Source organism: Hemicordylus capensis, chromosome 7 (genome assembly GCF_027244095.1).
Source record: "Hemicordylus capensis ecotype Gifberg chromosome 7, rHemCap1.1.pri, whole genome shotgun sequence".
Taxonomy (NCBI): Eukaryota; Metazoa; Chordata; class Lepidosauria; order Squamata; family Cordylidae; genus Hemicordylus; species Hemicordylus capensis.
In genome coordinates, this window is record NC_069663.1 from 37775184 (window position 1) to 37800430 (window position 25247).

Here is a 25247-nt window from a genome sequence, read left to right on the forward strand (position 1 = left end):
TCACAAGACATAGGCAGCCTCAGGAACAGTGTGATGGGCAATGTGGAGTCCACACGAGTCAAATGATGAAAAGCTGAACCACAACTAGTTCTAAGAGGGGGGTTTTTAATACCGTTTTTGGGTGGTGGAGTTTGGTGTTATCCGCCTTTCTAGAATTTTACTCTAGCAACTGCTTATTCCTGGTTCAATCTGCCAGTCTATTGTTTCTGTTGAATGTTGGCAATGGAGCTTAGGGTTCAGATAAGATGAACTGCTGAAGGGTGGCGACCTCACCATGGAGGCGAGGCTTGACCTCTCAAGAGTTGATTTTGGATAATTAGAATATGGGAAACTCCTCTATTGGGCAGCAGCGATCTAGGAAGATGCTGAAAGGCATCATCTCACACTGGAGGAGGAGGCAATGGTCAACCTCTCCTGTATTCTACCAAAGACAATGGAGGAGGCAATGGTCAACCTCTCCTGTATTCTACCAAAGACAATGGAGGAGGCAATGGTCAACCTCTCCTGTATTCTACCAAAGACAATGAAGGAGGCAATGGTCAACCTCTCCTGTATTCTACCAAAGACAATGGAGAAGGCAATGGTCAACCTCTCCTGTATTCTACCAAAGACAATGGAGGAGGCAATGGTCAACCTCTCCTGTATTCTACCAAAGACAATGGAGGAGGCAATGGTCAACCTCTCCTGTATTCTACCAAAGACAATGGAGGAGGCAATGGTCAACCTCTCCTGTATGCTACCCAAGACAACCACAGGGCTCTGTGGTCGCCAGGAGTCGACACTGACTCGAGGGCACAACTTTACTCAGTTAGTGGGGGAAATGGGTATCATCACTCAGATAGGATGCCCAACAGTTTGAATTTCCTGAGGTGGCTCCATCCATTCCCGCATGCGCCAGTTTAGTTACTGTTCTCCAAGAGTCTTCCCAAGCCATCCAATTTACTCAGAGACTTGTTCAGTCCTGTTTGACAGTGAAAATCAACAATAGAGAAGGACGCTGCTGACAAAACTTCCTCTCACAAAGCTGAGAGAAAATTGAGGCGGGGCGGGCTGAGGGGGGGGGGAATCCCTAAGATGCTTTGTAACGCATCATTCTGTTCTGTTTGGTCTCTGGTGTTGCCAGTATTGGACCTGAACAAGTCTTGGTCCAATATTGCGCTTGGAAGACCCAGAAGCATATCATTTGGGCATATCAAACAAAAAGGGGTTACTCCCGACATGCTGGCGTGGGAGAAGTCCTCAAAGAAGGCTCAAAATGCATCAGGAAAGAGGTTTTATCAGTGAATTAAGAACTGTTACAAAGCATCTTTGATACTCCGCCCCTTCCCACCCCACCTCTGGCTTCCGCCACCAACCTTGAATTATTGCACCAAAGCCACAGTCCTTCAAAATCAATGCATCCTTTTCCTAGGTCAGGGATTCACAACCATGAGTCCCCAGATGTTATTGGACTACAACTCTCATCATCCTTGGCCACAATAACCTTCAGCTGATGGACTATGGGAGTTGGAGTCCAACTACCTCTGCTAACTGAGCAAAGAGGTGCCCTTTTAAAGTAGTGATTCTCTTTATTTAGCAGGGGGAGAGCAACTGGCCCTATCCATCCCCAGCACAGCATCCCTCCAGTGGCTGTTGCTGGTGTCTATCTTAAATTTGTTTTTCGTGTGTGGACCCTTTGGGGACAGGGAGCCATTTTATTCATTCATTTATTATTTTTCTATGTAAACTGCTTTGGGGACTTTGTGAGAAAAGCGGTATATAATTAGTAGTAGTAGTAGTAGCAGCAGCAGCAGCTGCTGCTGCTGCAGCAGTAGTGGTCCAACAACATCGGGCCCACATTTGAGACCCTCTTTATAAAAGAGACCCCGCTGGAGTTTAGGCAATTTTACTCACTCAACCCTGCTCCAGTGCAGGTCCAGTAGTCACTGCCACCACTCTCTGCTTCCAGAGAACTTAAATTTGGGTCTGAACCAGACTTTGGAGGATCCCCTCTATGTTCACAGAGTGGGAGACTGGCTCGGTTCACCCCTTCTGTTACATTTCCCTTTTAAACTTAGTTCAACTGAGCAGCCAGCTCATGGGATGCCAACTTCAGAGTCTCTGAGTATGCACACACAAGAGGTGAGCTTGTTCTGTCTAATAGCTTCCTTTATTAATTGACAGGAACCAAGGTGGGTAGGGGAAGAGTTAAAGGTAAAGGTGTGCCGTCGAGTTGGTGTCGACGCCTGGTGCTCACAGAGCCCTGTGGTTGCCTTTGGTAGAATACAGGAGGGGTTGACCATTGCCTCCTCCCGCGCAGGATGAGATGATGCCTTTCAGCATCTTCCTATATCACTGCTGCCCGATAGAGGTGTTTCCCATCGTCTGGGAAACATACCAGCGGGGATTTGAACCGGTAACCTCTGGCTTGGTAGTCAAGAGACTTGCCTTTGGGGCTCTATTACTGTGTTAGATAGATAGATAGATAGATAGATAGATAGATAGATAGATAGATAGATAGATAGATAGATAGATAGATAGATAGATAGATAGATAGATAGATAGACAGATAGGCAGGCAGGCAGGCAGGCAGGCAGGCAGGCAGGCAGGCCATTTCCCCGCTGTGCCATTAGGTGGCTTAGTGGGGAATATGTAGGCATTAGTAAAATAAGGCAAAAGTCATTTCTAGCTCCTTGCTTTACAGTCTAAGCAAAACACTTACATACCTTGGTCCAGCAAATAGATGGAAAGTAGCTGAGCACTTTGCACAGGCAACACACAACTTCTTAAAGCGTTTCTTAGGTAAGCACCTGGAAGGGTGCTGCGCACCTTCACCAATCAGAGGTAGGCCACGAGAGCTCAGATTGACAGCTCCTCAGCCAGTGGGAGGATGAGATGTCCTGGTGGGCAGAGGCGACTTGGAGGCTGCCACTTGTCCCTAGTTCAAAGGGTTTCCCAGTTACATCCCCACAGGGGAGTTGGGGTGCAAAGTGCTCATTTCTCCTGGGCTAGACAGGACTAGGGAACTGGGGAAGGGCAGGTCCGGTGGATGCTGTGGACGTGGTGCTCTCGCTTTCAGGATAATGGAGGATAACTCCCATCGTGCACAGCACAGGGTTCTGGCTGGTGCACTCTTCCTTAGGAACTTTCACAGTTCTGGAATTCCGCTACAGGACTGCTCACAAATGTGTGAGCATTGACAGCCTGCATGCAAAATCCAGAAGAGATTTGAAAATCCAGAAGAGATAGACTAGTTGTTTTAAAAAAAATCCAGAAGAAACATTACATGATTACATGTTGCTTATACAACCTTGATTTTTCTTCTTCTTTGGCTAGCAAGCAATACTGTGGCCCGCCTTTGACCATATCCTTGATTAAAGTGTGAGAAGGCACTGGGCCCAATGTGAAACTGCTTTGCCCAATCCAGCCCACGAGCCACCATGTAAACAATACAAGCCAGCCAGGGCTAAGGTGAACAACCAAGTCTGTCCCAAGGGAACTAGTACATTTGTCACATCCGTATTCTACTTTTCCTCCATGGAGCTCAGGTGGTGCAAATATAATTACCCAATTGTTCACCATCACAACAACCCTGTGAAGTAGGCTAAGCTAAGAGAGGCTGGCCCAGTGAGTGTTATGGCTGAGAAAGGATTTGAACTCAAGTCTCCTGTTCAAGACGCTACATCACTTTGACTTTGTGCCCAGTTAGATCCAGCTACAAATGAAGGGTGTCACGATGTGCTATGTTCAATGCACATTGAACATTGAAGGGTGCTATGATGTTCAATGCACATAGTGTGTTGTTACTATCTGTACACTGCATTCAAAGGGGCCTATAGCCCAGTTCACTTTTAAGATGAACACATGTACAGTCATTCACACAATACATGCATCTATGCACAAGCACAGCGCATAGTGTTCCGGCCAAACTGGTCTGGTCAGGTTCGAGTCCAGACCTGAACTGGGCCAGCTGGTTCCGTGCACATCCCTATAACCAGGTGGACACACATGGCCCTGGGACCCAAAACCACAACTCTAGTGATCAGATTCTTGCTTCACTAGGTGCCCAGTCAAATGACCATGGAATGGATGGAATTTCTGAATGGCCAACAGGCATTCGGGAATTCCATGCATTCCCATGGCCATTTGGAAGGAACCAGTGCATTTCAGTGGGCATTCACTGTCGTTCATTCTAATACATTCCCTTGAGTCTACATGACCCTTGACTTCTTGTAACAGAACTGGGAGAACCCCGCAAGTTATGCATCGACCTAAGGGAGGGGTGTGGCCATTGGGATGGACCAATCCAGGGCATGAAGGATGGCTGTCGGGCTGGGTGTGGCTATAGAGGCTGTTACTAGTGATGACATCACTGCTGAGGATTCCAGTGCTTCTCTTTGACTTTCTGGATTGGCTGCTGGCAGAAGCACCTTTGGGCCTCTCCTACCAGTTTTGCAAACTGTAGCTAGTATTTAGAAGCATCTTGCCTCTGAGGTTGGAGGTGGCCTATAGTAATCAGACTAGAAGCGATGGATAGCCCTGTCCTCCATGAATTTGTCTAAGCCCCTTTTAAAGCCATCCAAGCTAGTGGTCATCACCACATCCCATGGCAGATAATTCCACAGATGAATCATGTGTTGTATGAAAGAAGTACTTTCTTTTGTCAGTCCTAAATTTCATGGCCATCAGTTTCATGGGATGACCTCTGGTACTAGTGCTGTGAGAGTGGGGAAAAAATTTCTTTCTGTCCATTTTCTCTACTCCATGCATAATTTTATATACCTCTATCATGTCTCCCTGTAGTTGCCTCTTTTCCAAACTAAAAGGTCCCAGATTCTGTAGCCTTGTCTCATAAGGAAGGTGCTCCAGGCCCCTAATCAACTTGATTGCCCTCTTCTGCACCTTTTCCAGTACTATAATGTCCTTCTTAAGATGCAGTGAACAGAACTGTGCATAGTACTCCAAATATGGCTACATCATAGATTTGTATAAGGGCCATCAGGGCCATTATAATATTAGCATTTCCCCTCAAATCCCCTTCCTAATGATCCCTAGCAGGGAATTTGCCTTTTTCACAGCTGCCGCACACTGATTTGACACTTTCAAAGAACTGTCCACCACGACCCCGAGATCTCTCTCCTGGTCAGTCACTAACAACTCAGACTCCCATCAGTGTACATAGGGCTTTTTGCTCCAATATTCAACACTTTACACTTGCTTACACTGAGCCACAAAATTGCCATTTTGTCACCCACTCATGCAGTTTGGAGATATCCTTTTGGAGCTTCTCACAATCTGTTTGGATTTCACTATTCTAAATAGTTTAATGACTTGCAAATTTGGCCATTTCGTTGGTTACCCTAACTTCTAGATCATTTTTGAACAAGTTAAAGAGCATTGGTCCTAGTACAGATACCTGAGGTATCCCACTTCTTACTTCCCTCCATTTAGAGAACTGTCCATTATTCCTGCTCTGTTTCCTGTCCTTCAACCAGTTACCAATCCACACAAGAAGCTGTCCCTTTATCCCATGCTAAGTCAAGAGTCTTTGGTGGGGGACATTGGCAAAAGCTTTTTGGAAGTCCAAGTATTAATGTCAACTGGATCACCTTTATCCACATGCCTGTTGACACTCTCAAAGATCTCCAAAAGGTTTGTGAGGCAAGACCTGCCCTTGCAGAAGCCATGCTGGTTCTCCTTCAGCAAGGCCTCTAACAATTTTGTCCTTAAGTATGCTTTCCATCAATTTATCCGGCACAGAAGCCAATAGGCCTGTAATTTTCCAGATGCCTTTTTGAAAATCAGAGTTACATTAGCTACTTTCCAGTCCTTTGGTACAGAGCCCAATTGTAGGGACAAGTTATATATTTTTGTTAGGAGATCAACAATTTCACATTTACGTTCCTTCAGAATTCTTGGGTGGATGCCATCTGGCCCTGGCAATTTGTTTAGTTTTTCAAGACAGTTTAGAACATCCTCTCATAACCTCAAATTGGCCCAGTTCTTCAGCCTTCAAGCCTGAGAAAAGCTCAGTTCCGGAGCGTGTGTATATATGGTCAGTATCCTTCACGGTGAAGACAGATGCAAAGAACTCACACAGCTTTTCTACAATCTCCTAACCTTCCTTAATAATCCCTTTCATGCCTTCATCATCTAAGGGTCCAACCATCTCCCTGGCAGGTTTTCTTCTTCTGACATTGTTATTCCCTTTGACACTTCTAGCTATATGCTCCTCAGGTTCTCTTTTTGCAAGCCTTATTGTCTCCTTGCATTTCTTTTACCAGAGTTTATGTTTCTTTCTGTTCTCTTCATTTGGGTGGGACTTCCATTTTCTGAAGGAAGTCTTCTTCCCTTTTATAGCTTCCCTGACTCTACCTGTTAGCCAAATAGCATCCTCATGAACTTGGTGGTAACTTTCTTCCTTCTTGGTATACATCCCAACTGAGCTTCTGGTATTGTGGTTTTAAATAAGTTCCCTGCTTTCTGGAGTGATTTGACCCTCCTGACTTTTTCTTTCAGCTTCCTTTTTACCAGTCCCCCCCCCCTTTTTTTTAGAAGTTTCCTCTTCTGCAGTCCAACACATCTGCGTTGGACTTCCTTGGCAATGCTCCACTCCAAGTTGAATTGGAGAGATCCAAAGCTGAATTGGATCACACTATGGTCACTGTTCCTCAATGGTTCTACAACTCTGACATCTCGCACCAGGTCCTGGGCACCACTCAGGATTAAGTCCAAGGTCACCTTCTTTTTGGTTGGTTCCGCAACCATTTAGCATGTCTAGAAATATGGCCTGTTAATACATACACATGAATTTGCCCAGTCTATATGAGAGTAATTGAAGTCACCCATTATTACAGAGGGCGATAGCATGTCCCTAGGAATACATTTCCTTTCCGTCCTTGTATTGTCACCCAGAATGATTCTGTAGAGGACTCCAGTCCTCCTAGGTTTTATAGACTGTTCTATCCCTTCTTTCATATACAGTGCTACCCTACCCCCAATCCACATGCCCCATCCTTTCTGTAGAGTTTGTATCCAAGAACAACAGTGTCCCACTAGTTCTTACCATTCCACCAGGTTTCCATTATGCCCACTATACCTATGTTTTCATTAGCAACCAAGCACTCCAGCTCACCAATCTTGGCACGGAGGCTTCTAGCATTGGTATATTAACACCTATATGCCGAGTCTCTTACCTGGTGTTGACATGTACTATCTCCCTTACTGTTATTTGACCTTTTTGATCAGCTGTCATGTGTTTCTGCTCTACTGCTGGTTCTACTCTGTCCCGTTCGGTTTATCTGATACGTTTGCACCCTCACATCTTAGGGGATTTTTCTTGCCGAACCAGATACCACCTAATTCCTGTCGGCAATCCTCCAGGCATCATTTTAAAAGTTGCTCTGTGACCTTTTTGATTTTAAGCACCAGCAGTCTGGTTCCATCTTGGTTCAAGCGGAGGCTGTCCTTTTTGTACAGGCTGTTTGCCCCAAAATGTATGCCAGTGCCTAACAAATCTAAACCCCTTAGGCTTAGGTGTAAAGATACACCTTGACTCCAGCTGCCCCATCAAAGATTTGCTGGCCGTGTTTCTCTCGTGGCGAGCGGGGAATCCACGTGGCACATGAAGCCTGGTTCCCAGGCCAGCCGCTGGGGCCTAGGAGGAGGCACAAGTAAATGTGATACTAGCAGAGGGACTTCGGATTCCACAGTGCTCATGGCAGGATACATGCCACTTCCCTGGTTCCTGGGTGGGTTGGGGAGGAGTTGTCTTTCTATCCCTCTGGGCCAGGCGAGACTCGCAGCCTGGTGGTGGGAGGCAGGATGGCCCTTTCCCCAAATCCTCAATGTGCCTGGTGGCTGGGGCAGTAGGCAATGATGAGGGCCTTCTGGTGCTCAGTGGACTGCTGGGGGACCTCCCTGTAGGAAAATTAACATTGCTCTGATTGCCTAATAGCGCAGCGGGGAAATGACTTGATTAGCAAGCCAGAGGTTGCCAGTTCAAATCCCCGCTGGTATGTTCCCCAGACTACGGGAAACTTCTATATTGTGCAGCAGTGATATAAGAAGGTGCTGAACTGAAAGGCATCATCTCAGACTGCGCAGGAGGAGGCAATGGTAAACCCCTCCTGCATTCTACCAAAGACAACCACAGGGCTTTGTGGTTTCCAGGAGTCGACACCAGCTTGACAGCACACTTTACCTGATTACCTGAAAGGAGCAAAGACGTCTCGGACCCTAGAAACACCACGGACTCTAGGGCCACTCTGCATTGTGGCTGTTTACTCCTGAGAAGAGGTAAGAAGGAAGAGTAGACTAGAGGGAAATACAGAGGGAACAAAAGGGGTTTCTGCTTATTTTTTAAAAAGATATGCATTGAGGGAGAAAATAGCTGCAAGATAAAAATAATGGGAAGAATGAGAAAGATTAGGTATAGGAAGCAAGAGAGAAAGCCTTTAGGAGGACAAAAAATGCGGTCTCTGAGCAGACGCAGGACTATGAGAACAGGGTGCGGTTATCCGGCCCAGGCCTATTCAATCTTTCCATGTTAATTTGCAATAGTGCTGCCTTCGGAGCAGCAGAGGAACTATAACGTGCGAGATGTCCTCTTTCAGCAGCAGGGAAGACCCGTTATTTACGGTTTCCGTATTTGTGCAGATAGGTGAGAACGGAACATAGGAAGCTGCCATATACAGAGTCAGACCATAGGCCCATCTAGCTCAGTATTGTCTACCCAGACTGGCAGCGGCTTCTCCAAAGTTGCAGGCAGGAATCTCTCTCAGCCCTATCTTGGAGATGCTGTCAGGAAGGGAATTTGAAAACCAAAATGCTCTTCCCAGAGTGGCGGCTCCATCCCCTAAGGGGAATATCTTACAGTGCTCACACTTCTAGTCTCCCTTTCATATGCAACCAGGGAAGACCATGCTTAGCTAAGGGGACAAGCCATGCTTGCTCCAAGACTGGCTCTCCTCCCTAGACCCCTGTGAATAACAAGGGCCACCTGTACAAATGCAAAATTTAGGAAAATCATGTAGTTCAACTAACTTAGTACCTGGATTGTTGCTGACCGTGTGTGTGTGTGTGTGTGTGTGTTTTGTGAAATGCATACTGATTCTAAAACCTTTTCTGCCAAGTAGAAAAGAAACCATCCCATGACAACATTATCGCATACTATTATAGCCATTTTGATCGTCCCTATATTGAGCCATATGTTTTAGGAACAGTATGTCCAGTATAAAGAAACTACCTAGCAGATCTCTAGTCACTTATCAGCTGCTTGCCACTGTGATTATTGTATGGTTGCACATTCTTAATCAATAAAACTGCTCTGTTGTTAAAACACATTTCAAGGGTGGTCTGTATGTACTTACCAGCAGCTTCTGTAGACACTAGCAAGATGCAGATTGATAGCAGGCATGATTGACTAAAGCCTTACTGGGGTCTGCACACCTAAACTAGCATGGGGGGGAAATGCTAGGCTTGCTCACCCCATGAGAAATAGAGTCGAAGTGTCCTTCAGAAGCTAGGGAGATGTGCATGCTCGTTTGGCGATTGTGAGTTATTAAATAAAGCAAGCGGTTCCGGCAGTGATAGCGTGCGAGTGTCCTGCTGGGTAAGAGAGCTCCGGCCTACCCAGCAGTGGTACCCAGCTGTTTAATGAGGAAGAAAGTAGCCTTCTTGGTGCTTGCCCCAGGGCTTTGGAATATGCTCCCTGCTGGAATAAGGAGCATCTCCTCCTCCACTTGCTTTTAGGAAAGCCCTCAAGCTGCACTTGTTTTCTCAGTCATTTTTATACTGTTTAATTTGTTTTATCAGATTTTTACTGTATTTTGTAAAAGTTTTAACTGTTTTTACTGTGTTCTATATTGTGCTTTACGTTTTGTGCGTCGCCTAGAGATGTATATCTCAGGTGGTATAAAAATTAGACAGACACACACACGCACGCCAGGCTAGCTGCTCAACACTGCCAGTGCCTCCTACCTTGTTTAGATCAGAAAATGGGAGTACACACAACTCCCATAGTTGGGTAGGTCGCTTGTCCTACCCTATATCTCATCCTGTGATTTTCCCATGCTGGTTTAGATATGCAGACCCCAATAAAAGTTTGGTCAATAGTAGCACTGGCTGTGTTAAGAACAGCAGCAACACAAATTACACGCGGGCAACAAGAAAACCCTTCCTCTGCCCTGAAGCGTCTTAATTTCACCCTCTTCTGGAAAGGGGGTGTCAAAGCAAATTTCTCCTTGATGTTGGTCCTGAAAGTTTTTGTGCCATATTGGGAGAACTCCTTCCCCCACAACAATACAGGGCTGGACAAAGCAAATGGCACCACTTGGGCCCCAAGCCAAATGCAGCTCCCAGTGTGGTACCAGGAGACGGGACCAGAGGTAGCCAAACAAGAGAACAGAAAACACTCTTGCACAAGGCAGTGGCAACTTGTGGCAATTCGCTGCCATAAGATGTGGTGATGGCCCATGATAGCTTCCTAAACTTATAGTAAGCCTTCCTAAACTTGGGTTGCCAGATACTGGAATACAATTCCCATCATTCCCAGCCACAATGGCTGTTGTGTCTGGGGATGATGGGGTGCAGTCCAAGTGTTATGGTCTGGATAGGTGGTGGTTTGTAGGTATATAATTCTTTTGCTCTTTTCATTGGCTATGAGCAACCTGCCTTTGTACGCGGAAGGACGTCCCACGGTATCACGACAATGCCTGACTTTTTGTCTTCAGGAAATGTGCCCACTGACAGGATAGCTCAATGGCGTCTCCTGTGTGTAGTCCAATGGAATACTAGACACTGCAGCAAAATAAGTAGGGAGGCCAATTCTTTCATGCTTGCTTGTGGGCTTCCCAGCAGTACTAGCTTCCCTACTGTTGGAAACGGGATGCGGAGCTAAATTGAGACCTTTGGGTTGGATCCTGGAGGTCTGTTAGCTGCGAAAAGCCAGCACATTCCTGCACCAATACTTCCTCTTGCCCGTTTTACCATCCCGAAGAGACTGTCCCAGGCACAGCCTGAACGTGAGGCAGCAGCCTAAATACAGAGTTTCTCATCTACCACCCTACCCACCCCAAGGAGTTATTAATCCCCTCATGATTTCTTAGCTAAGCTGTACTGAACAGGCACAAAGAATTTATCTGATGCGTTTTAGAAGCAGAAAGAAAACTGAACTCAACAGTCATATACAAATATACTGTTTTATTCTACGGGAATCTTTGTTAACTCCTATCAAGGGAAAACTTGGGGAAAGATTTTGTTTTTTCCTCATAAGAATTCAATAAGATGGTCTGGGTATTTCCCTTGCTCATTATTCCCTGAAGGAAAAAAAATCACACAATTCCTAAGAAAAAATAAAATAAAAGTCTGACAGACATAAATAGCTGCACTTCTGAAAAGTTCCTACCTAATGTGGACTTCTCAATTACAGATTAGTAGAGGACTCTGGGCAGAATCACATGCAACCAAGACACCACATTTTAAATTCTCTTTTTTTCCTTTTTCTTTTACAGCCATACAGTAAATGGATTGTATAAGTTTGGGAGGGGGAAAAAAGGCTCAATTTTTTTAAAAAATGTGAGGGACTTTATTATTTTTTTTTTAAGTTCCAGAAAAAACATATTTGCTGTTGAAACCCATAACAGTGTGTCTGCTATTCAACTACTTATTCATAGTGCTACAAGGGTTCGGGCAAGGGGGAAGGAGAAAGGGGATTAGAATTTTAAAACACTTAGAAAAGTTTATGTACTTCAAAACTGTGGGAAGTTTACTGGAAAGATCATTGCCCAGTTAGAATTACTGCTCCCCTCTGCTTTCCAACTTTGCCTCAGGCTATAAAATTAAGTGGTGGGAATTTATGTTCAGAATTAACAGGAGAGGGAGGGAGGCATAGATTGTACAGAAATCAAAGTGTGGGAGCAAGTACTTAAAAAAAACATTTCACACAGTTTTCTGTCTTTTCAAAATACATTAGTAAACTTCATTACAAGTGGGAGGGACAGGACTACCCAAATACACAATGCAGCGAGAGAGAGGAGAGAGAGAAAGAGAGAAAGAGAGAGTACTTTCTGATTTTATTGTCACCTTTGTTACTGTTAAAAATACCCCAAAGACACACACAAGGAGGTTTTGTTCAATGCTGTAAAGTTTCGGCCAGAGCCTTAATTTTTAAAAAAAAACACAAACCACCCAACAAACCAGAACTCTACTTTAGAAATTTGGTGCCTGGACTAAACTGCCAATAAAAACATACAATTATCCGCTTTTTAAAAAATACGTTGGATTTCTAGGTGCTCAGCGACATGGAGAAATAGTCTTTCATTTGAGAACATAATGAACTAGATTTGACTAAGCAAGGTATTCGTTCCCTGCCTTTTAGAGAGTTGGACCTCCCCTTTATGGGGGCAGGGAGGAGATGGCAGTTCTAGCCAAATCATCAAATGTTTGCTTTCAACTTCAGACATTATTTCTGCACCTCTTCAGGCTCTTCCCAGCAAGGAAAGGGCGAGTAGAGAGTCAAAGCTCACCCAAGAATCGGAATGCTATTGGGCTTTTTAAAAAGATAAAAGTGGAATGGGGTGGGGTGGGGGTGGGTAGATGAACTGCAATTTTTCAGAAACCAAGAGACTACTTCCTCCAGATTGCAGGAAATACAAAAACCACCAAGAATGAGGACAGGAATGGAGAAGCTGCTGCTGGGAAAGAGTAAAGAAAAACTAATGGGGGACCAGGGAAGCACAACTTCTGTAGAACCATTTCTGTGCATCTTGGCATTTGATAGTAGGCCAATGGCAGATGTTTACATCAAACCCTATTTGTCCAAGTCTGAGCACCTGTGTGTGTCTCTGTGTGCATCATGTTCTGTAATTAGTGGTCTCCTGTAGTGATCTGCTAAGAGAGGTTGCATCAGCTGCCCCGTGAGGGATGCAACATAGCCATAATTCCAAAAGGGAGGGGATTTCACAGCACCACCACTAAATTTTTGCCTCTGGCAACTGCCTTGTCCTCCTTCGTCCCCAGCTTCTGGTTGAATCAGCCTGATTAAAGCATCTGATCTGAGTTTTAAAAAAAATAGTAATTATAGAAAACAAAGGGGAGAGAATCAGGGAGGGAAATTGGTATGTATGTTACAGGCGGCATTTCCACTGGGTTTCCACCTTACTACGCTCTGCTCTGCATCCTACGGAAAGTGTTAGGAAACCCCACATATCTGTGGGCAGCAGCTACACCACAAAAGCATCCCAGGGTTTTCTCTAGCTCTCTTTGCTTCCATGGTTCCAAGGGGAGCATATACACAACAGGTTTTTCCTTTTAAGAAGAAAAAAAAAATCCATAATTGGTTTTTTTTTTAATCCCACAACAAAGCACCACTTGGGAAAGGGGAGGGGGAGAAAATTACTGAGTTCATCTTGAGAGAGTGTTTTTCAGGATTCCGTCATAGTCATGGGAGACTTCATTTCTGGCGCCTTCTGCTGTTTTCTGTCCTTGGATTCTAGCTTGCAGTCCACTCCTGAGAGCTGGCATGACGGGACAGAGAATATTTTCCAAAGGCTGGATGTGTTCACAGTTTGGTGCTTTTGCCAAGGTGTATTGGAAAGGGGAAGAAACAAAACAACCAACCAAAAGAGAGAGAGAGAGAGAAAGAGAGAGAAAGAGAAAGCGAGAACGAGCCCCCCTTCTCCCAACTTTTAGTCTGAAAGCTCAGGGTCAGAGTCCTCTGCTTTGACTTTGGCAAGTTCTTCGTGCACCTCCCTTACCATAAGGATTCGCGTTAACATGATGTCCAAAGTCCCAGGATCTATTGGCATCGTGGAATACCACATAGGGCTATTGGGGACGCACGAACGCTCCGGCTGGAGGTAAAAGACGTCGCTTCTCTGCTTCACGCTTTCAGAACTGTTTGTGGGAACAAACAAGGGGGTTGTGTAAGGTGGCAGGAGATCCAACTTAGAGCTCAAGCTTCAGAGAGGCAAAAAAGTACTGGAGGAGGACACTGTGTGGTGAGCAGAATGGGAAGGAGAGGAGAGGATTGCGGGAAGTGATGCAAAAATGCAAGGGGTATTGGTGCGATACTGAACAATAGCTAATCCTGTCACGCAGTACAGAACCGGCGGTAGCCAAAGAAATTAATCAGTGGTGGCAGCAGACCCCCACAACTCTCTTCCACTCGAAGTAATCACTGAATAATACTTGGGATTTCTTAATGTTTTAGGGTGGCCAAAATGCTTCCCATGCATTAACTCAACTTTTGTGTGTGTGTGGCAACAATCTTGTACAGAAGGCTTAACCTGTTCATAGGTCACGTTGGGTACATATACCAACCCTGCTAACTTGGCAAAGAGGCATCTTTTAACGCAGTGATTCTCTTTATTGAGCAGGGGGAGAGTAACTGGCCCTATCCACCCCCAGCACAGTACCTCCAGTGACTGTTGCGGGTGTCTATCTGATGTTTCTTTTTAGATTGTGAGCACTTTGGGGACAGGGATCCATCTTATTTATTATTTCTCTGTGTAAACCACCCTGGGCCATTTTTGGAAGGGTGGTACAGAAATCGAATAAAATAAAAAATATATACAATCAGCATACAGGAGAGGAGAGCTGGTCTTGTGGTAGCAAGCATGACTTGCTCCCAAAACTAAGCAGGGTCCATCCTGGTTGCATTTGAATAGGAGACCACCAGTGGTCCCTCTAATTTTTTCCATCTCTGTGCAGAGCAGTATCAAGGCAGTGTGTGCGCACCTGCATTCAGTATGAGGCCTTCCTGATTCAACCTGAGCAGGATCTAAAATGACCTGAGCGGACATCCAAAAACTTGTGAGTGTGCAAATATGTGCATGCCTTAGAGAGAACAGTGGAGATCATGTGAGCACTGTAAGATATTCCCCTCAGGGGATGGAGCCGCTCTGGGAAGAGAAGAAGGTTTCACGTTCCCTCCCTGGCAGCATCTCCAAGATAGGGCTAAGAGAGATTCCTGCCTGCAACCTTGGAGAAGCTGCTGCCAGTCTGTGAAGACAATACTGAGCTAGATAGACCAATGGTCTGACTCAATATAGGGCAGCTTCCTATGTTAGACATATGTTTGCTTGCTTCCTTGCATGTGCAGAATTCTCACGTTCCAGTGTCTCTGGATTTATTTTTTTCTGCTCGTGTGTTTAGGCCAACTGATTATGTATGCAGATATAAGCAAACTCCCAGATGGTATCCCGGTCAGTATGATAGCAGGGATGAAGTAGAAAATAGGTATGCAGGAAATGCTAATGATAATATATGCTAGGTGCATAGAACTGCATATTCTGCATTGCAACTACTGCAGTGGGGGAGAACTTTGTACACAGACATGTAGTTAACAGCTCACACAGCCATGACAGTGTACAAGTGAATGTGCAAAAACGGCCTTGGGTTTACCGGGTTCATAAGAACAGCCCTGCTGGATCAGGCCCAGGGCCCATCTAGACCAGCATCCTCTTTCCCACAGTGGCCCACCAGATGCCTCTGGGAAGCCCACAGGCAGGAGGTATGTGCATGCCCTCTCTCCTGTTGTTACTCCATTGTCACTGGTATTGAGAGGCATCGTGCCTCTGAGGCTGGAGGTGGCCTAGAGCCATCAAACACACACATGCTTAGGATGACTTGTACATACAGCATGAATGCAAATACACTGTAAAGCATGGACAAGCAATTGTTATCCCAGTGCAGCAGATGTGGGCAGGCAATGAAGCCGAGAGGGCAGCGCCTTGCTGAAGGCCACCTGAGCAGTTTCTGAAGGAGCCAATCTGAACACAGCCCTTTGGGATTCACAGCACCGTCTCTTCGCCTCTGCAGTATATTTATTCATTTACTTACTTCCATTCATATTCCGCTCTTCCTCCAGGGAGCCCAGAGTAGAGGACATGGCTATGTTTACCCTTGCAACCACCATGTGAGGTAAGTTAGGCTGAGAGCAAAGTGACTAGCTGAATAATGGGGACTGGAACGCGGGCCTCCCTGGTCTTAGTCCGACACTCAAACAGTTCTGACCACTACACTAACTTTGGACCTCCATTTTTAGTTTAATTTTATTTTTTGCAGGGCTGACCAGTAGCTAGAGATTGTGCCATCGAGTGAGTGTCGACTCCTGGCAACCGCAGAGCCCTGTGGTTTTCTTGGTAGAATACAGGAGTGGTTTACCATTGCCTTCTCCTGCGCAGTATGAAACCTTCCTATATTGCTGCTGCCCGATATAGAAGTTTCCCATGTTCTGGGAATTGCACCAGCGGGAATTCAAGCCAACAGCCTCCTGCTCTCTAGGCAGGTTGCTTCCCCGCTGCACCATTAGGTGGCGACCAGTAGCTAGTTTTTTGTTAATTTTTAACAGAAGCTCTTGAGGACCAGATTGAGCTTTCGGGTAGCCAGTTGCTTAACCCAAGGCGGGCCCTTCTTTTTCAGTGTTTTGTAAAAACTCCTCCACTGGGTTTCCAGCAGTGTTTACATCACGGGTTCTCCAACTTGGGTCTCCAGCAGTGTTCTCTCTAATTTTTTTCATCTGTCTGCGGAATAAGTTTTGTTCGGGGTAGCAGGATCAAGGCAGTGTGTGCGCACCTGCATTCAGAGTGGGGCCTTCCTGATTCAACCTGAATGGGATCTAAAATTAACTGAGTGGACATTTAAAAAAAAAAAAAAAGTGTGAACACGCACACACGCTTTGGAGGGAAACACGGGTCCCCAGATGTTGTTGGGATTCTCATCCTCCATAGCCATAATGGAGATTTGGGGGGTTGTCCAAGATTATCTGAGGACCCAAGTTTGAGAAACTGTGGTTCTTGGATTTGTGCTACTGACTGGGATTAGGGCTATCTCTAGGGCATGAGGTGCACATTCTTCTCCCACCCAACTAATCAGTCTGCAACTCTAATTTTGGACTTGGATTGGGGGAGGATTCATGAACTTGGCTGAGGGGAATATCTATGGAGAGATGGGGGTGAGGACTGGCCTCCTTCTCTGTCGTCAGCTACAAAGCGTCCCTCTGTAAGAGGGTCTTCCAACCACAGATTTGTTTGAGGAATGGAAGGGAATGAAACAAAGGGAGGTGGCATCACTTACCACTTTGATAAGTAGAATTCATAGAGCCGAACTGGGCACCGCAAAGGGTTGTCAGTGTTCTCGACCATCTCCACTGCTGTTGGGACTTCATCACCCTCATGGCGTTTTCTTTTGCCCACTAATTTTTCTGGAAGATGGGCAAAGAGGGATAGGAAAGGGGGTAATGATGCAAAGGAAAAAATAATTAGTTTTGTGTATGCCTGAGCACACACACTGTTACCCAGATTCTGCAATAGTTATAGATTATGCAAATTCAGAATACTTTCAGGCCTTCTTTTGTTTTACACAATGGATTCTGTTTCTGCTAATTATGATGGACAAAGCAGAATGCAGGAGGGACGGAAGCCCCACACTCTCACACCCGTGGTAATCTAATTCAGCCACTCTTACTCTGGCTTTGAGGCTTCATCAGGCCAAAATCTGCCTTTCTTTCAAGAGTTTCTTTCTAACCATAAGGACTAGAAAGCTGCTTTTAAAAAAAGAAACCACCACATTTTGGGCTTGCTTCTCCCCCCCTCTTTCTCTCCCCACCCACCCTGCCCCACTTTGGAATGAATCAAGCCTCATCCTTATAAAAAGACAATCTTTGGATCTGTTACTAGCACAATGAGAAGCATCTTGGATTACTACTCTGCACACCAAGTATCCACTGGGAATGAAAGATAGAAGGGATTTAAACGTGGTTCTATAGCCTTGCTTTACAAACACATTGAATTCTGTATGTGACTGCTTGTGAGTAAAATATCCTCAGCCGAGACAGATTTTCTTACATTCCTCTTGTGAGAGATCAGCTGACTCTTCGTGCTGTATATATTCTCCCCTCCCTTCTTGTGGTTGTACGATTGACTGCATTCAAGAGCTAGAGTTCCTAGTGAGAATTTGTCACAAGAATGTTTTGGTTGACTCTGGTAAACAGTTAATCTTTACTGGATTGTGGGGAGAGTTGAAAATAAGTCTGGAAACATATTTCTAGGGATCTAATTAGATGTTTCTTCATTAAGCTGAGGAATCCAGCCCTATATATTCTCCATTTTGGAACTGCAGATCCATGCAGTCACTTTTTTGCTACAGCTTGTGTACCTTTGGGACTATCAATTCACATAAAAATTCTTATGTTTAATAAGGTATTGAAACAAGTTACTACCTGGAAAAATCATAATATGTATGTATTGGCTGTTATTTGTACTTGTAGTTGTTTGTAGTATCAATGTGTTTGCATCCTGGTTTTTGACTGAGGTTCCAGTTTGTAAGCACAAACTGTATTTAAACCACAAAGGTTTTAACCTTTGGTTTTGCTTTTTAAAAAGGAAGCCAAGATTCTCAGGAAGCTGAATTCTCTGCTCAGTGTCATATTCTAGGGTAGGGGTAGGCAACCCTGGCTCTCCAGCTGTGGATGAACTACAACTCCCATCATCCCCGGACACAATCAATGGGAGCTGTAGTTCAGCAGCTAGAGAACAAAGGTTGCCCACTCCTGCTCTAGGGACTATTGACCCTCTACAGCAGGCGTCCCCAAACTGCGGCCCTCCAGATGTTGCTGAATTACAACTCCCAGCATCCCGAGCCACAATTTATTGTGGCTGGGTATGCTGGGGGTTGTAGTTCAGCAACATCTGGAGGGCCACAGTTTGGGGAAGCCTGCTCTACAGGTTCAGGGAAGATGCCCAGCCCAGCAGACAGTTTGTTTGTTTGACATATTTTATACCGTCCAAAACCTACGTCTCTGGGCGTTTTACAACAAAATAAAAACAGAAGAAGAAAAACATTATTTAAAAAACAAAAACAAAAAGTTTAACACATTACAACAATTTAAATTTTTTAAAAGAATATTTTAAAACAGCATTAAAACCATTAAAACAATATTAATTAAAAACCTGGGTGAACAGATGAGTCTTTAAAGACTTTTAAATAGCTGTCAGAGATGGGGAGGCTCTTATTTCAGCAGGGAGTGTGGTCCAAAGCTTTGGGGCAGCAGTGGAGAAGGCCCATCCCCGAGTAGCCACCAGATGAGCCGGTGGCAACTGCAGACAGACCCTCTCCTGATGATCTCAATGGGCGGTGGGGTGCATGACGAAGAAGACGCCTAAGGGCCCAAGCCGTTTAGGGCCATAATGAACACCTTGTATTTTGCCCAGAAACATATTGGTTCAAGCAAGTAAGCAAGCCATGGGTTGCCATAGCAGGAGAAGGGCAAAACAAACAGTCCGCTCACCTGATTCTACCTCCTGCTTTTGGAAAGGAGGGAAAAAGCGTAAATAAGTCAGCTTGGTGTTGTACTTCAGAGTCCGGGTGCGTCTCATGACGTGGGCAAAGGACAGCTTCATGTGCTCGCTGACGTTCTTGAGCTGGAAGTATTTGGTGTTGAAGAAAAGCAGCGTGTTCAGGAGGACAATGGGGGAGTAGGCACCCAGCTGCTTGCACTCCCATAAGTGCTCCTCTTCGATTCTTGAGAACATGTAACCTGGGAGGAGCAGGGGTGGGGCAAGGGGGAGAGGGAGATAGAAACAGGCGGATGTTTACCATGGGCCCATTTGTGGTGGGACAACTTGGACCTGCTGGTTCTGGGGGATTCTTCTAGAGCAGGCATTCTCACAACTCCCACCACCCCCTTTGGCCGAATGATGGGAGGAGTTGTTGTCCAATAACCTGTGGGGATCCAAGTGTGAGAAACCCAGTCCTGAGCTCCTCCTCTGGCCATTTGTGGCTGGGATTTGTAGTTCAACATCTGGGGGAAACAAAAATGGAACTCTAAAAAGGTAAGAGATGGAGCAGTCAGCGCAGGAAAACTAGGCTCATTCCTCAGCTCTTAAAACCTTGGCTAATTAGCACAGGCCCTGCCTTTGAAGCAAGCTGGAGGAGATGCCGTCCTTCCACCAACAGAGAAGGGTGTCAGTGCAGAAAGGGGGTTGTTCCCCAATGCCTGACTTCTGAAGGCAAGGTGCTTGGAGCAGGGCTTCCAAAGTGAACCTTAAGGAAGAGGCCGGCCCCGTTCTGGGCCCCACATTTTCAGAAGAATTTTGAAGAGGAGAGCAGTAAAGATGGCGAAGGGGTCTGGAAACAGCCTTATGAGGAACTGTTAAAAGAGCTGGGGATGTTTAGCCTGGAGAACAGATGCGATGGCAGTCTTCAAGAATCCGAAGAGCTGCCACGCAGAAGGAGGAGCCGACTTGTTCTCTGTGGTCCCTGAGGACTAGAACCGGGGGGCTGGGGTTTTTTTGAAATTACATGGAAGTAGATCCAAAGATGACGTTAGGAGGGAATGTCCTAACTGTAAGAGCAATGAGAGCCACCTAATGGCGCAGCAGGGAAGCAACCAGCTTAGAGAGGAGGAGGCTGTTGGTTCGAATCCCTGCTGGTATGTTTCTCAGATTATGGGAAACACCTACATTGGGCGGCAACGATATAGGAAAATATGGAAAGGCATCATCTCATCCTGCGCGGGAGGAGGCAATGGTAAACCTCTCCTATATTCTACCAAAAGAAACCACAGGGCTCTGTGGTCACTAGGAGTCGACACCGACTTGATGGCACAATCTCAAGAGCAGTGAGACAGAGGAACAAACTGCCTTGTGCAATGGTGGGCTCTTTCTTTACAGGCTGGGCGACCATATCTCAGGGATGCTGCAGCCGTTTCCTGCACTGAGCAGGGGGTTGGACTAGAAGACCTTCGAAGGTCCCTTCCAACTCTAATATTCTATATGGGAGTCTTTAGTACTGGTTTAGAGAGCCTGAGAATGACATCTTTACTTTAAAAATATATTTTTGGATCATGGGGACTCTAGATTATTATTATTTATTTTTTTATTTTTTCATTTTTTCAAGGACTATGCAAGACTGAAGTCAGTCCACCTCTGATTTAGCAGGCACCATCAACCTTCCTCCAAAGATCACATTCTCATAGGTACTTAAGCAACACTGCGGACAAGGCAAAGTGCCCTCTTACCGTTTGGAAGTATTGTGGGCTCCCAGATTTTCAACAGTTTTGTAAGCTCAATCATAAACCTGGAGTAGGGCTCGGTAAAAATGTTGTCTATTCTACCATTCTCAAACAGGTACTGCAAGAGAAAGAAAGTGGGGAGAAAGTCAGATGAGGGTGTACCACATGGTTTATGTGGAAGTATGCTGACAAAGGCTGTTGGCTTCAGACTTTGATGGGATGGGGCTGTGGTTTAGTGGTGGAGCATCTGCTTTGCATACAGAAGGTCCCGGGTTGAATCCCAAGCATCTCCAGGTAGGGCAGGGAAAGACTCCTGGCAGATTCCTGGAAAGGCACTGCCCATCAGTGCAGGCAATATGGAGGCAGGTGGACCAATGGTCTGACACAGCAGAAGGCCGTTCCCCGTGTCCTTCCTTCTGTTCTCTACTCTTAACACAGAGGCAGCCACCTTCTGCATTCACAGAGGCAGTTGTGTTGCCGAGAAAGCAGTTTGATTTGGGAAATGGGGCAGGAAGCGGGACTGTTTATAGGCACTTAGACTCCATGCTCCACCACACAGCTTTGAAGGTTGGTCTATAAATGCTGCCTTAATTAGAACATCTATATAGGAAGTCAGGCCCATAGGAGCACACAGAGGAGGCTTCTCAGTGGCTGCCTCTTCGTGTCGGAATTATTTTCCCCTTCAGACTCAAAAGGACGAGATTCTGCACCTTCCCGAAATGCTGCAAGACATTTTTATCGAAACCAGCTTTGGTGGCCAAAAATAGGGTAGAATTGTGAGCATGTTGTTGCCCTGCCCAGGATCGTTAGGATGGTGCAAGCTAGAGATCTAATTAATATAAAGCAAGTCTCTGAAATGTTTTCATGGGCACAGTGCTTCAGGGAAATATCCCTAGGATGAAAGGATCCCCACAGACATCCATGGCCACACAAGCAATCTTATTTGCTGATCACTCCTCAAAGCACACACAGATGTCACATTAGAGAGTTGCCTGGAGGAGGACAATTACCTGCTGAATTCCAAGGCACAGGTATAAGATGCTGTCTGGATCGTACTTTTCACCGTTTGGTCGCCGCACCTCCTGGATAAACTGGCACAAGCCGAAACTCAGCTCCGAAAAGGAACAAGAGAGGATGTCCTCTTTGAGTTTCACAGGCCGAACTGCAGGGAACACAAAGCACTTGAGTAACTGAGGGCCCAGTTTGCTAATAAGAAAGAAATGCCCTTTGAATCCCATGAGCAATGCAACATTATTCGTTTATGGAGGTAGGGAAAACATCAGGATCTACCTTGCTAAAGAGGGAAAAGAAATACAAATCTTTTCTTCTATTTCAGAAAGTCCGAATTCAACAATGGGAATTCTGCAACAAAAATACATTGGCTGACATGATGAGGCATTGCTTAACTTTAATTTCAATGGGATTACCTGGAGTAATTTTCCTTATGTAGGCCGCTGATCAGCCTATATATGCACCTTTAATACTGCGCTTGGGAGATTTGGAGGGTTGGGAGGACAAAATTCAGCCAGCAATTTAGACAGGAGGTGAGAACACGGAGGGAGGAATTCAAGAGGTATTGCGAGGCAAAGAAAACAATTGAAGACACTTCTGGTTTCCCATTCTTTAATTATCAGTTGCCAAGTTGCCAAGGCATGCTTTCATATTCTGTTTTCTAAATTTGGAATCTCAAGGACTAAAAACATGATTTTTAGAAAAGTAAGTTGGCAGCAAAACATTCCACAAGTTTCAAGGGTGGAAGTGCTACCAGATTTCACAACAGGGTTGTTGGGCCGTTAGCGCCCTGCCACCCACCGCACCCGCTGAAAGGGTCCGGGGAGGAGCGGCCGCCCTTGCTGAGGACACCTCTGGTTTAGTGGTGTAACACCTGCTTTGCATACAGAAGGTCCCGGGTTGAATCCCAGGCATCTCCAGGTAGGGCAGGAAAAGACTCCTGCCAGAAATCCTGGAGAGGCAGTGCCGGTGGACCTTGCTGCAGCAGGCTGGGAGCCAGCACCTATCCCGCAGCCTTAAGGAGAGGCATGGCGACAGAGCTGCGGCACCCTCAGATGATGTCAGCGGGCAAGGGAGCCGGTGGAGCCACAGGGAAAGGGAGGCGGGAGGGGGGTGAGTGGACAAAGGCAGCGCAGAGGCAGGGAGCTAATAAAGGGTTCAGGGGGTGGGGGTGGCAACGAGACGTCTGACCGATGGCTTCCGATTTAAAGAGGGGCAGGCTGGGAATGAGAGGCAGGTGGAACCAGGGAGCCTCCAGTGAAGGGCCATCGAGGAACTGGGTGAAGGCTACCCCCTCCCCTAACTCAGAGGCCACACCACAGGGAGTATACCAGGCTGGAGCTGCTGCCTGACAATCTGCATCTCCACACAGGCTGGCCTCTTCCGCCTCCCCAGCTCAACACAGACAAAGGAAGGAAGGAAGGAAGGAAGGAAGGAAGGAAGGAAGGAAGGAAGGAAGGAAGGAAGGAAGGAAGGAAGACATCACCTCCAAATTTCAGGTCTCCTTGGTCTTCTTGTGAGTTCTTCCACTGGACCCAGTTCTTCCAGGCATTCACGCCGTACATGTACTTGAGACTCATTCCAGAGACAGAACAGCCCGGGTAAGAGCTCTGCACGAGCATCCGGGGCTCCACAGACACTATGGACTTCTTCCGCCCCTAAGGGAAAGTGTATATCTTTTATTATTGATGTTTATTGTTCTATCTTGCTTTTATATTTGTTTTGTTTAATTTTATTGTTCTATCTTGTTAACCACCCTGTGGTCTTGGGATGAAGGGCAGTATAGAAATAGAAACAGAAACAGAAATAAATAAACTCCTGTGTGAGGGTCCCACGAGATCTGCCAACAAAGGGCATCCCTAGCCACAGGTGGCTTTGTGGCTCACATACACCAAAGGCCATTAGCCTCCTGGATTAGAGATTTGCAGCCCCACAGCCAGCTCTTCTTTCTCTAGCAGTCCACTGTGTCAAGAGAATGTATGTGGAGGAAGCAGTAGCTGTAAATGTGGGACTTTGGAGGATGGGGACTCTTACTAGCTACTCTATTTATTTATCATATTTTTGCACCACCTGATATGTACAGTTCTAGGCAGTGTAGAAAATTTAAAATATTTTAAAGTCACAGACTAAAATACATGACACAATAAAAACAATAGAATAAGATAGTTATTAAAACAAGTTTTTAAAATTATTAAAATTAATTCTAATTCAAAGCCTGCAAAAACAGGAGAGTCTTGAGGGTCTTCCTGAAAATAAACAGAGAAGGAGATGCTCTTATTTCAGCAGGGAGCATATTAAAAAGCCCTGGAGCAGCCACAGAGAAAGCCCGGTCCTGGGTTGCCACCAAACGAGCCGGTGGCAACTGTAACCGGACCTCTCCAGAAGATTGTAACAGGCAGCAGGGTTTATGACAGAGGCGGCGCTCTCTTAAGTAGCCTGGACGCAAGCTGTTACCTTCTCAAAGTGGTTTTCCCATAGGAACTTGGGAAGCTGCCTTAAACCATTGGTCCACTTAGCTCACTACTGTCTACACCAGGGGCTCCAAACCTGTGATACTCCAGATGTTGCTGAACTTCCCCATCAGTCCCAGCTACAATTTATTATGATGTGGATGATGGGAGTTGTGGTGCTCCCAGACGTTGCTGAACTACAGGTTAGGAACCACTGTTCTACACTGACTGGCAGTGGCTCTCCAGGGTTTCAGACAGGGGTCTTTCCCACCCCTACCTGGAGATGCTGGCAGGGATTGAACCCGGGACCTTCTGCATGCAAGGGAGATGCTCTAGCACTGCTATGACCCCCCCATCCCAAACTAGTTGCTGACTATGGATCTATTATCAGGGATGTACATCTTCAGCTCTCCAGCTGTTTTTGGACTAGAACTCCCATAGTCCCCAGCCAGAGTGCCCAATAGTCAGGGATGATGGAAGTTGTAGGCTAACATCTGCAGGAGGGCTGAAGCTGTGTAGCCCTGATCTTTATCAATCTCCTGACCAACTGTAAGTGAGACAGATCCAATTAGAAAGGTAAGAAAATCTAAAGGAGTTAGGAAGAGACTGAAAAAGTCCATTCTGTGAGGCCAGACAGGACTGGAATGGGGAGTGGCCTATTGCCAGGGATCATGGGAAGAGCTCTAATTTTAACAGGCCCTGTCTAATGGGAGCAAGTGGCAAGCACAATCCACATCATGGATGCCCTCCTATGCTCTGGGAGAACGAGACAGGCTATAAATACTAATGCC

The 25247-nt window shown here is 45.9% G+C and overlaps 1 protein-coding gene across 5 annotated transcripts in view; it reads right to left on the reverse strand.

Annotated features, from left to right (window-relative positions):
- Nucleotides 1-11161: 11161 nt before the first annotated feature.
- Nucleotides 11162-25247, reverse strand: part of ZMYM4 (zinc finger MYM-type containing 4) — a 74255-nt gene continuing 60169 nt past the window's right edge. For all 5 annotated transcript variants that reach the window (XM_053268027.1, XM_053268030.1, XM_053268028.1 and 2 more), the window contains 6 exons: nucleotides 23493-23664; nucleotides 22006-22157; nucleotides 21002-21113; nucleotides 19271-19519; nucleotides 17059-17185; nucleotides 11162-13875 (listed from right to left, as the gene is read on the reverse strand). In XM_053268027.1, coding sequence (XP_053124002.1) covers nucleotides 13668-13875; nucleotides 17059-17185; nucleotides 19271-19519; nucleotides 21002-21113; nucleotides 22006-22157; nucleotides 23493-23664 — 1020 coding nt within the window. In that variant the 3' untranslated portion in view covers nucleotides 11162-13667. The remainder of the gene's footprint in view (nucleotides 13876-17058; nucleotides 17186-19270; nucleotides 19520-21001; nucleotides 21114-22005; nucleotides 22158-23492; nucleotides 23665-25247) is intronic.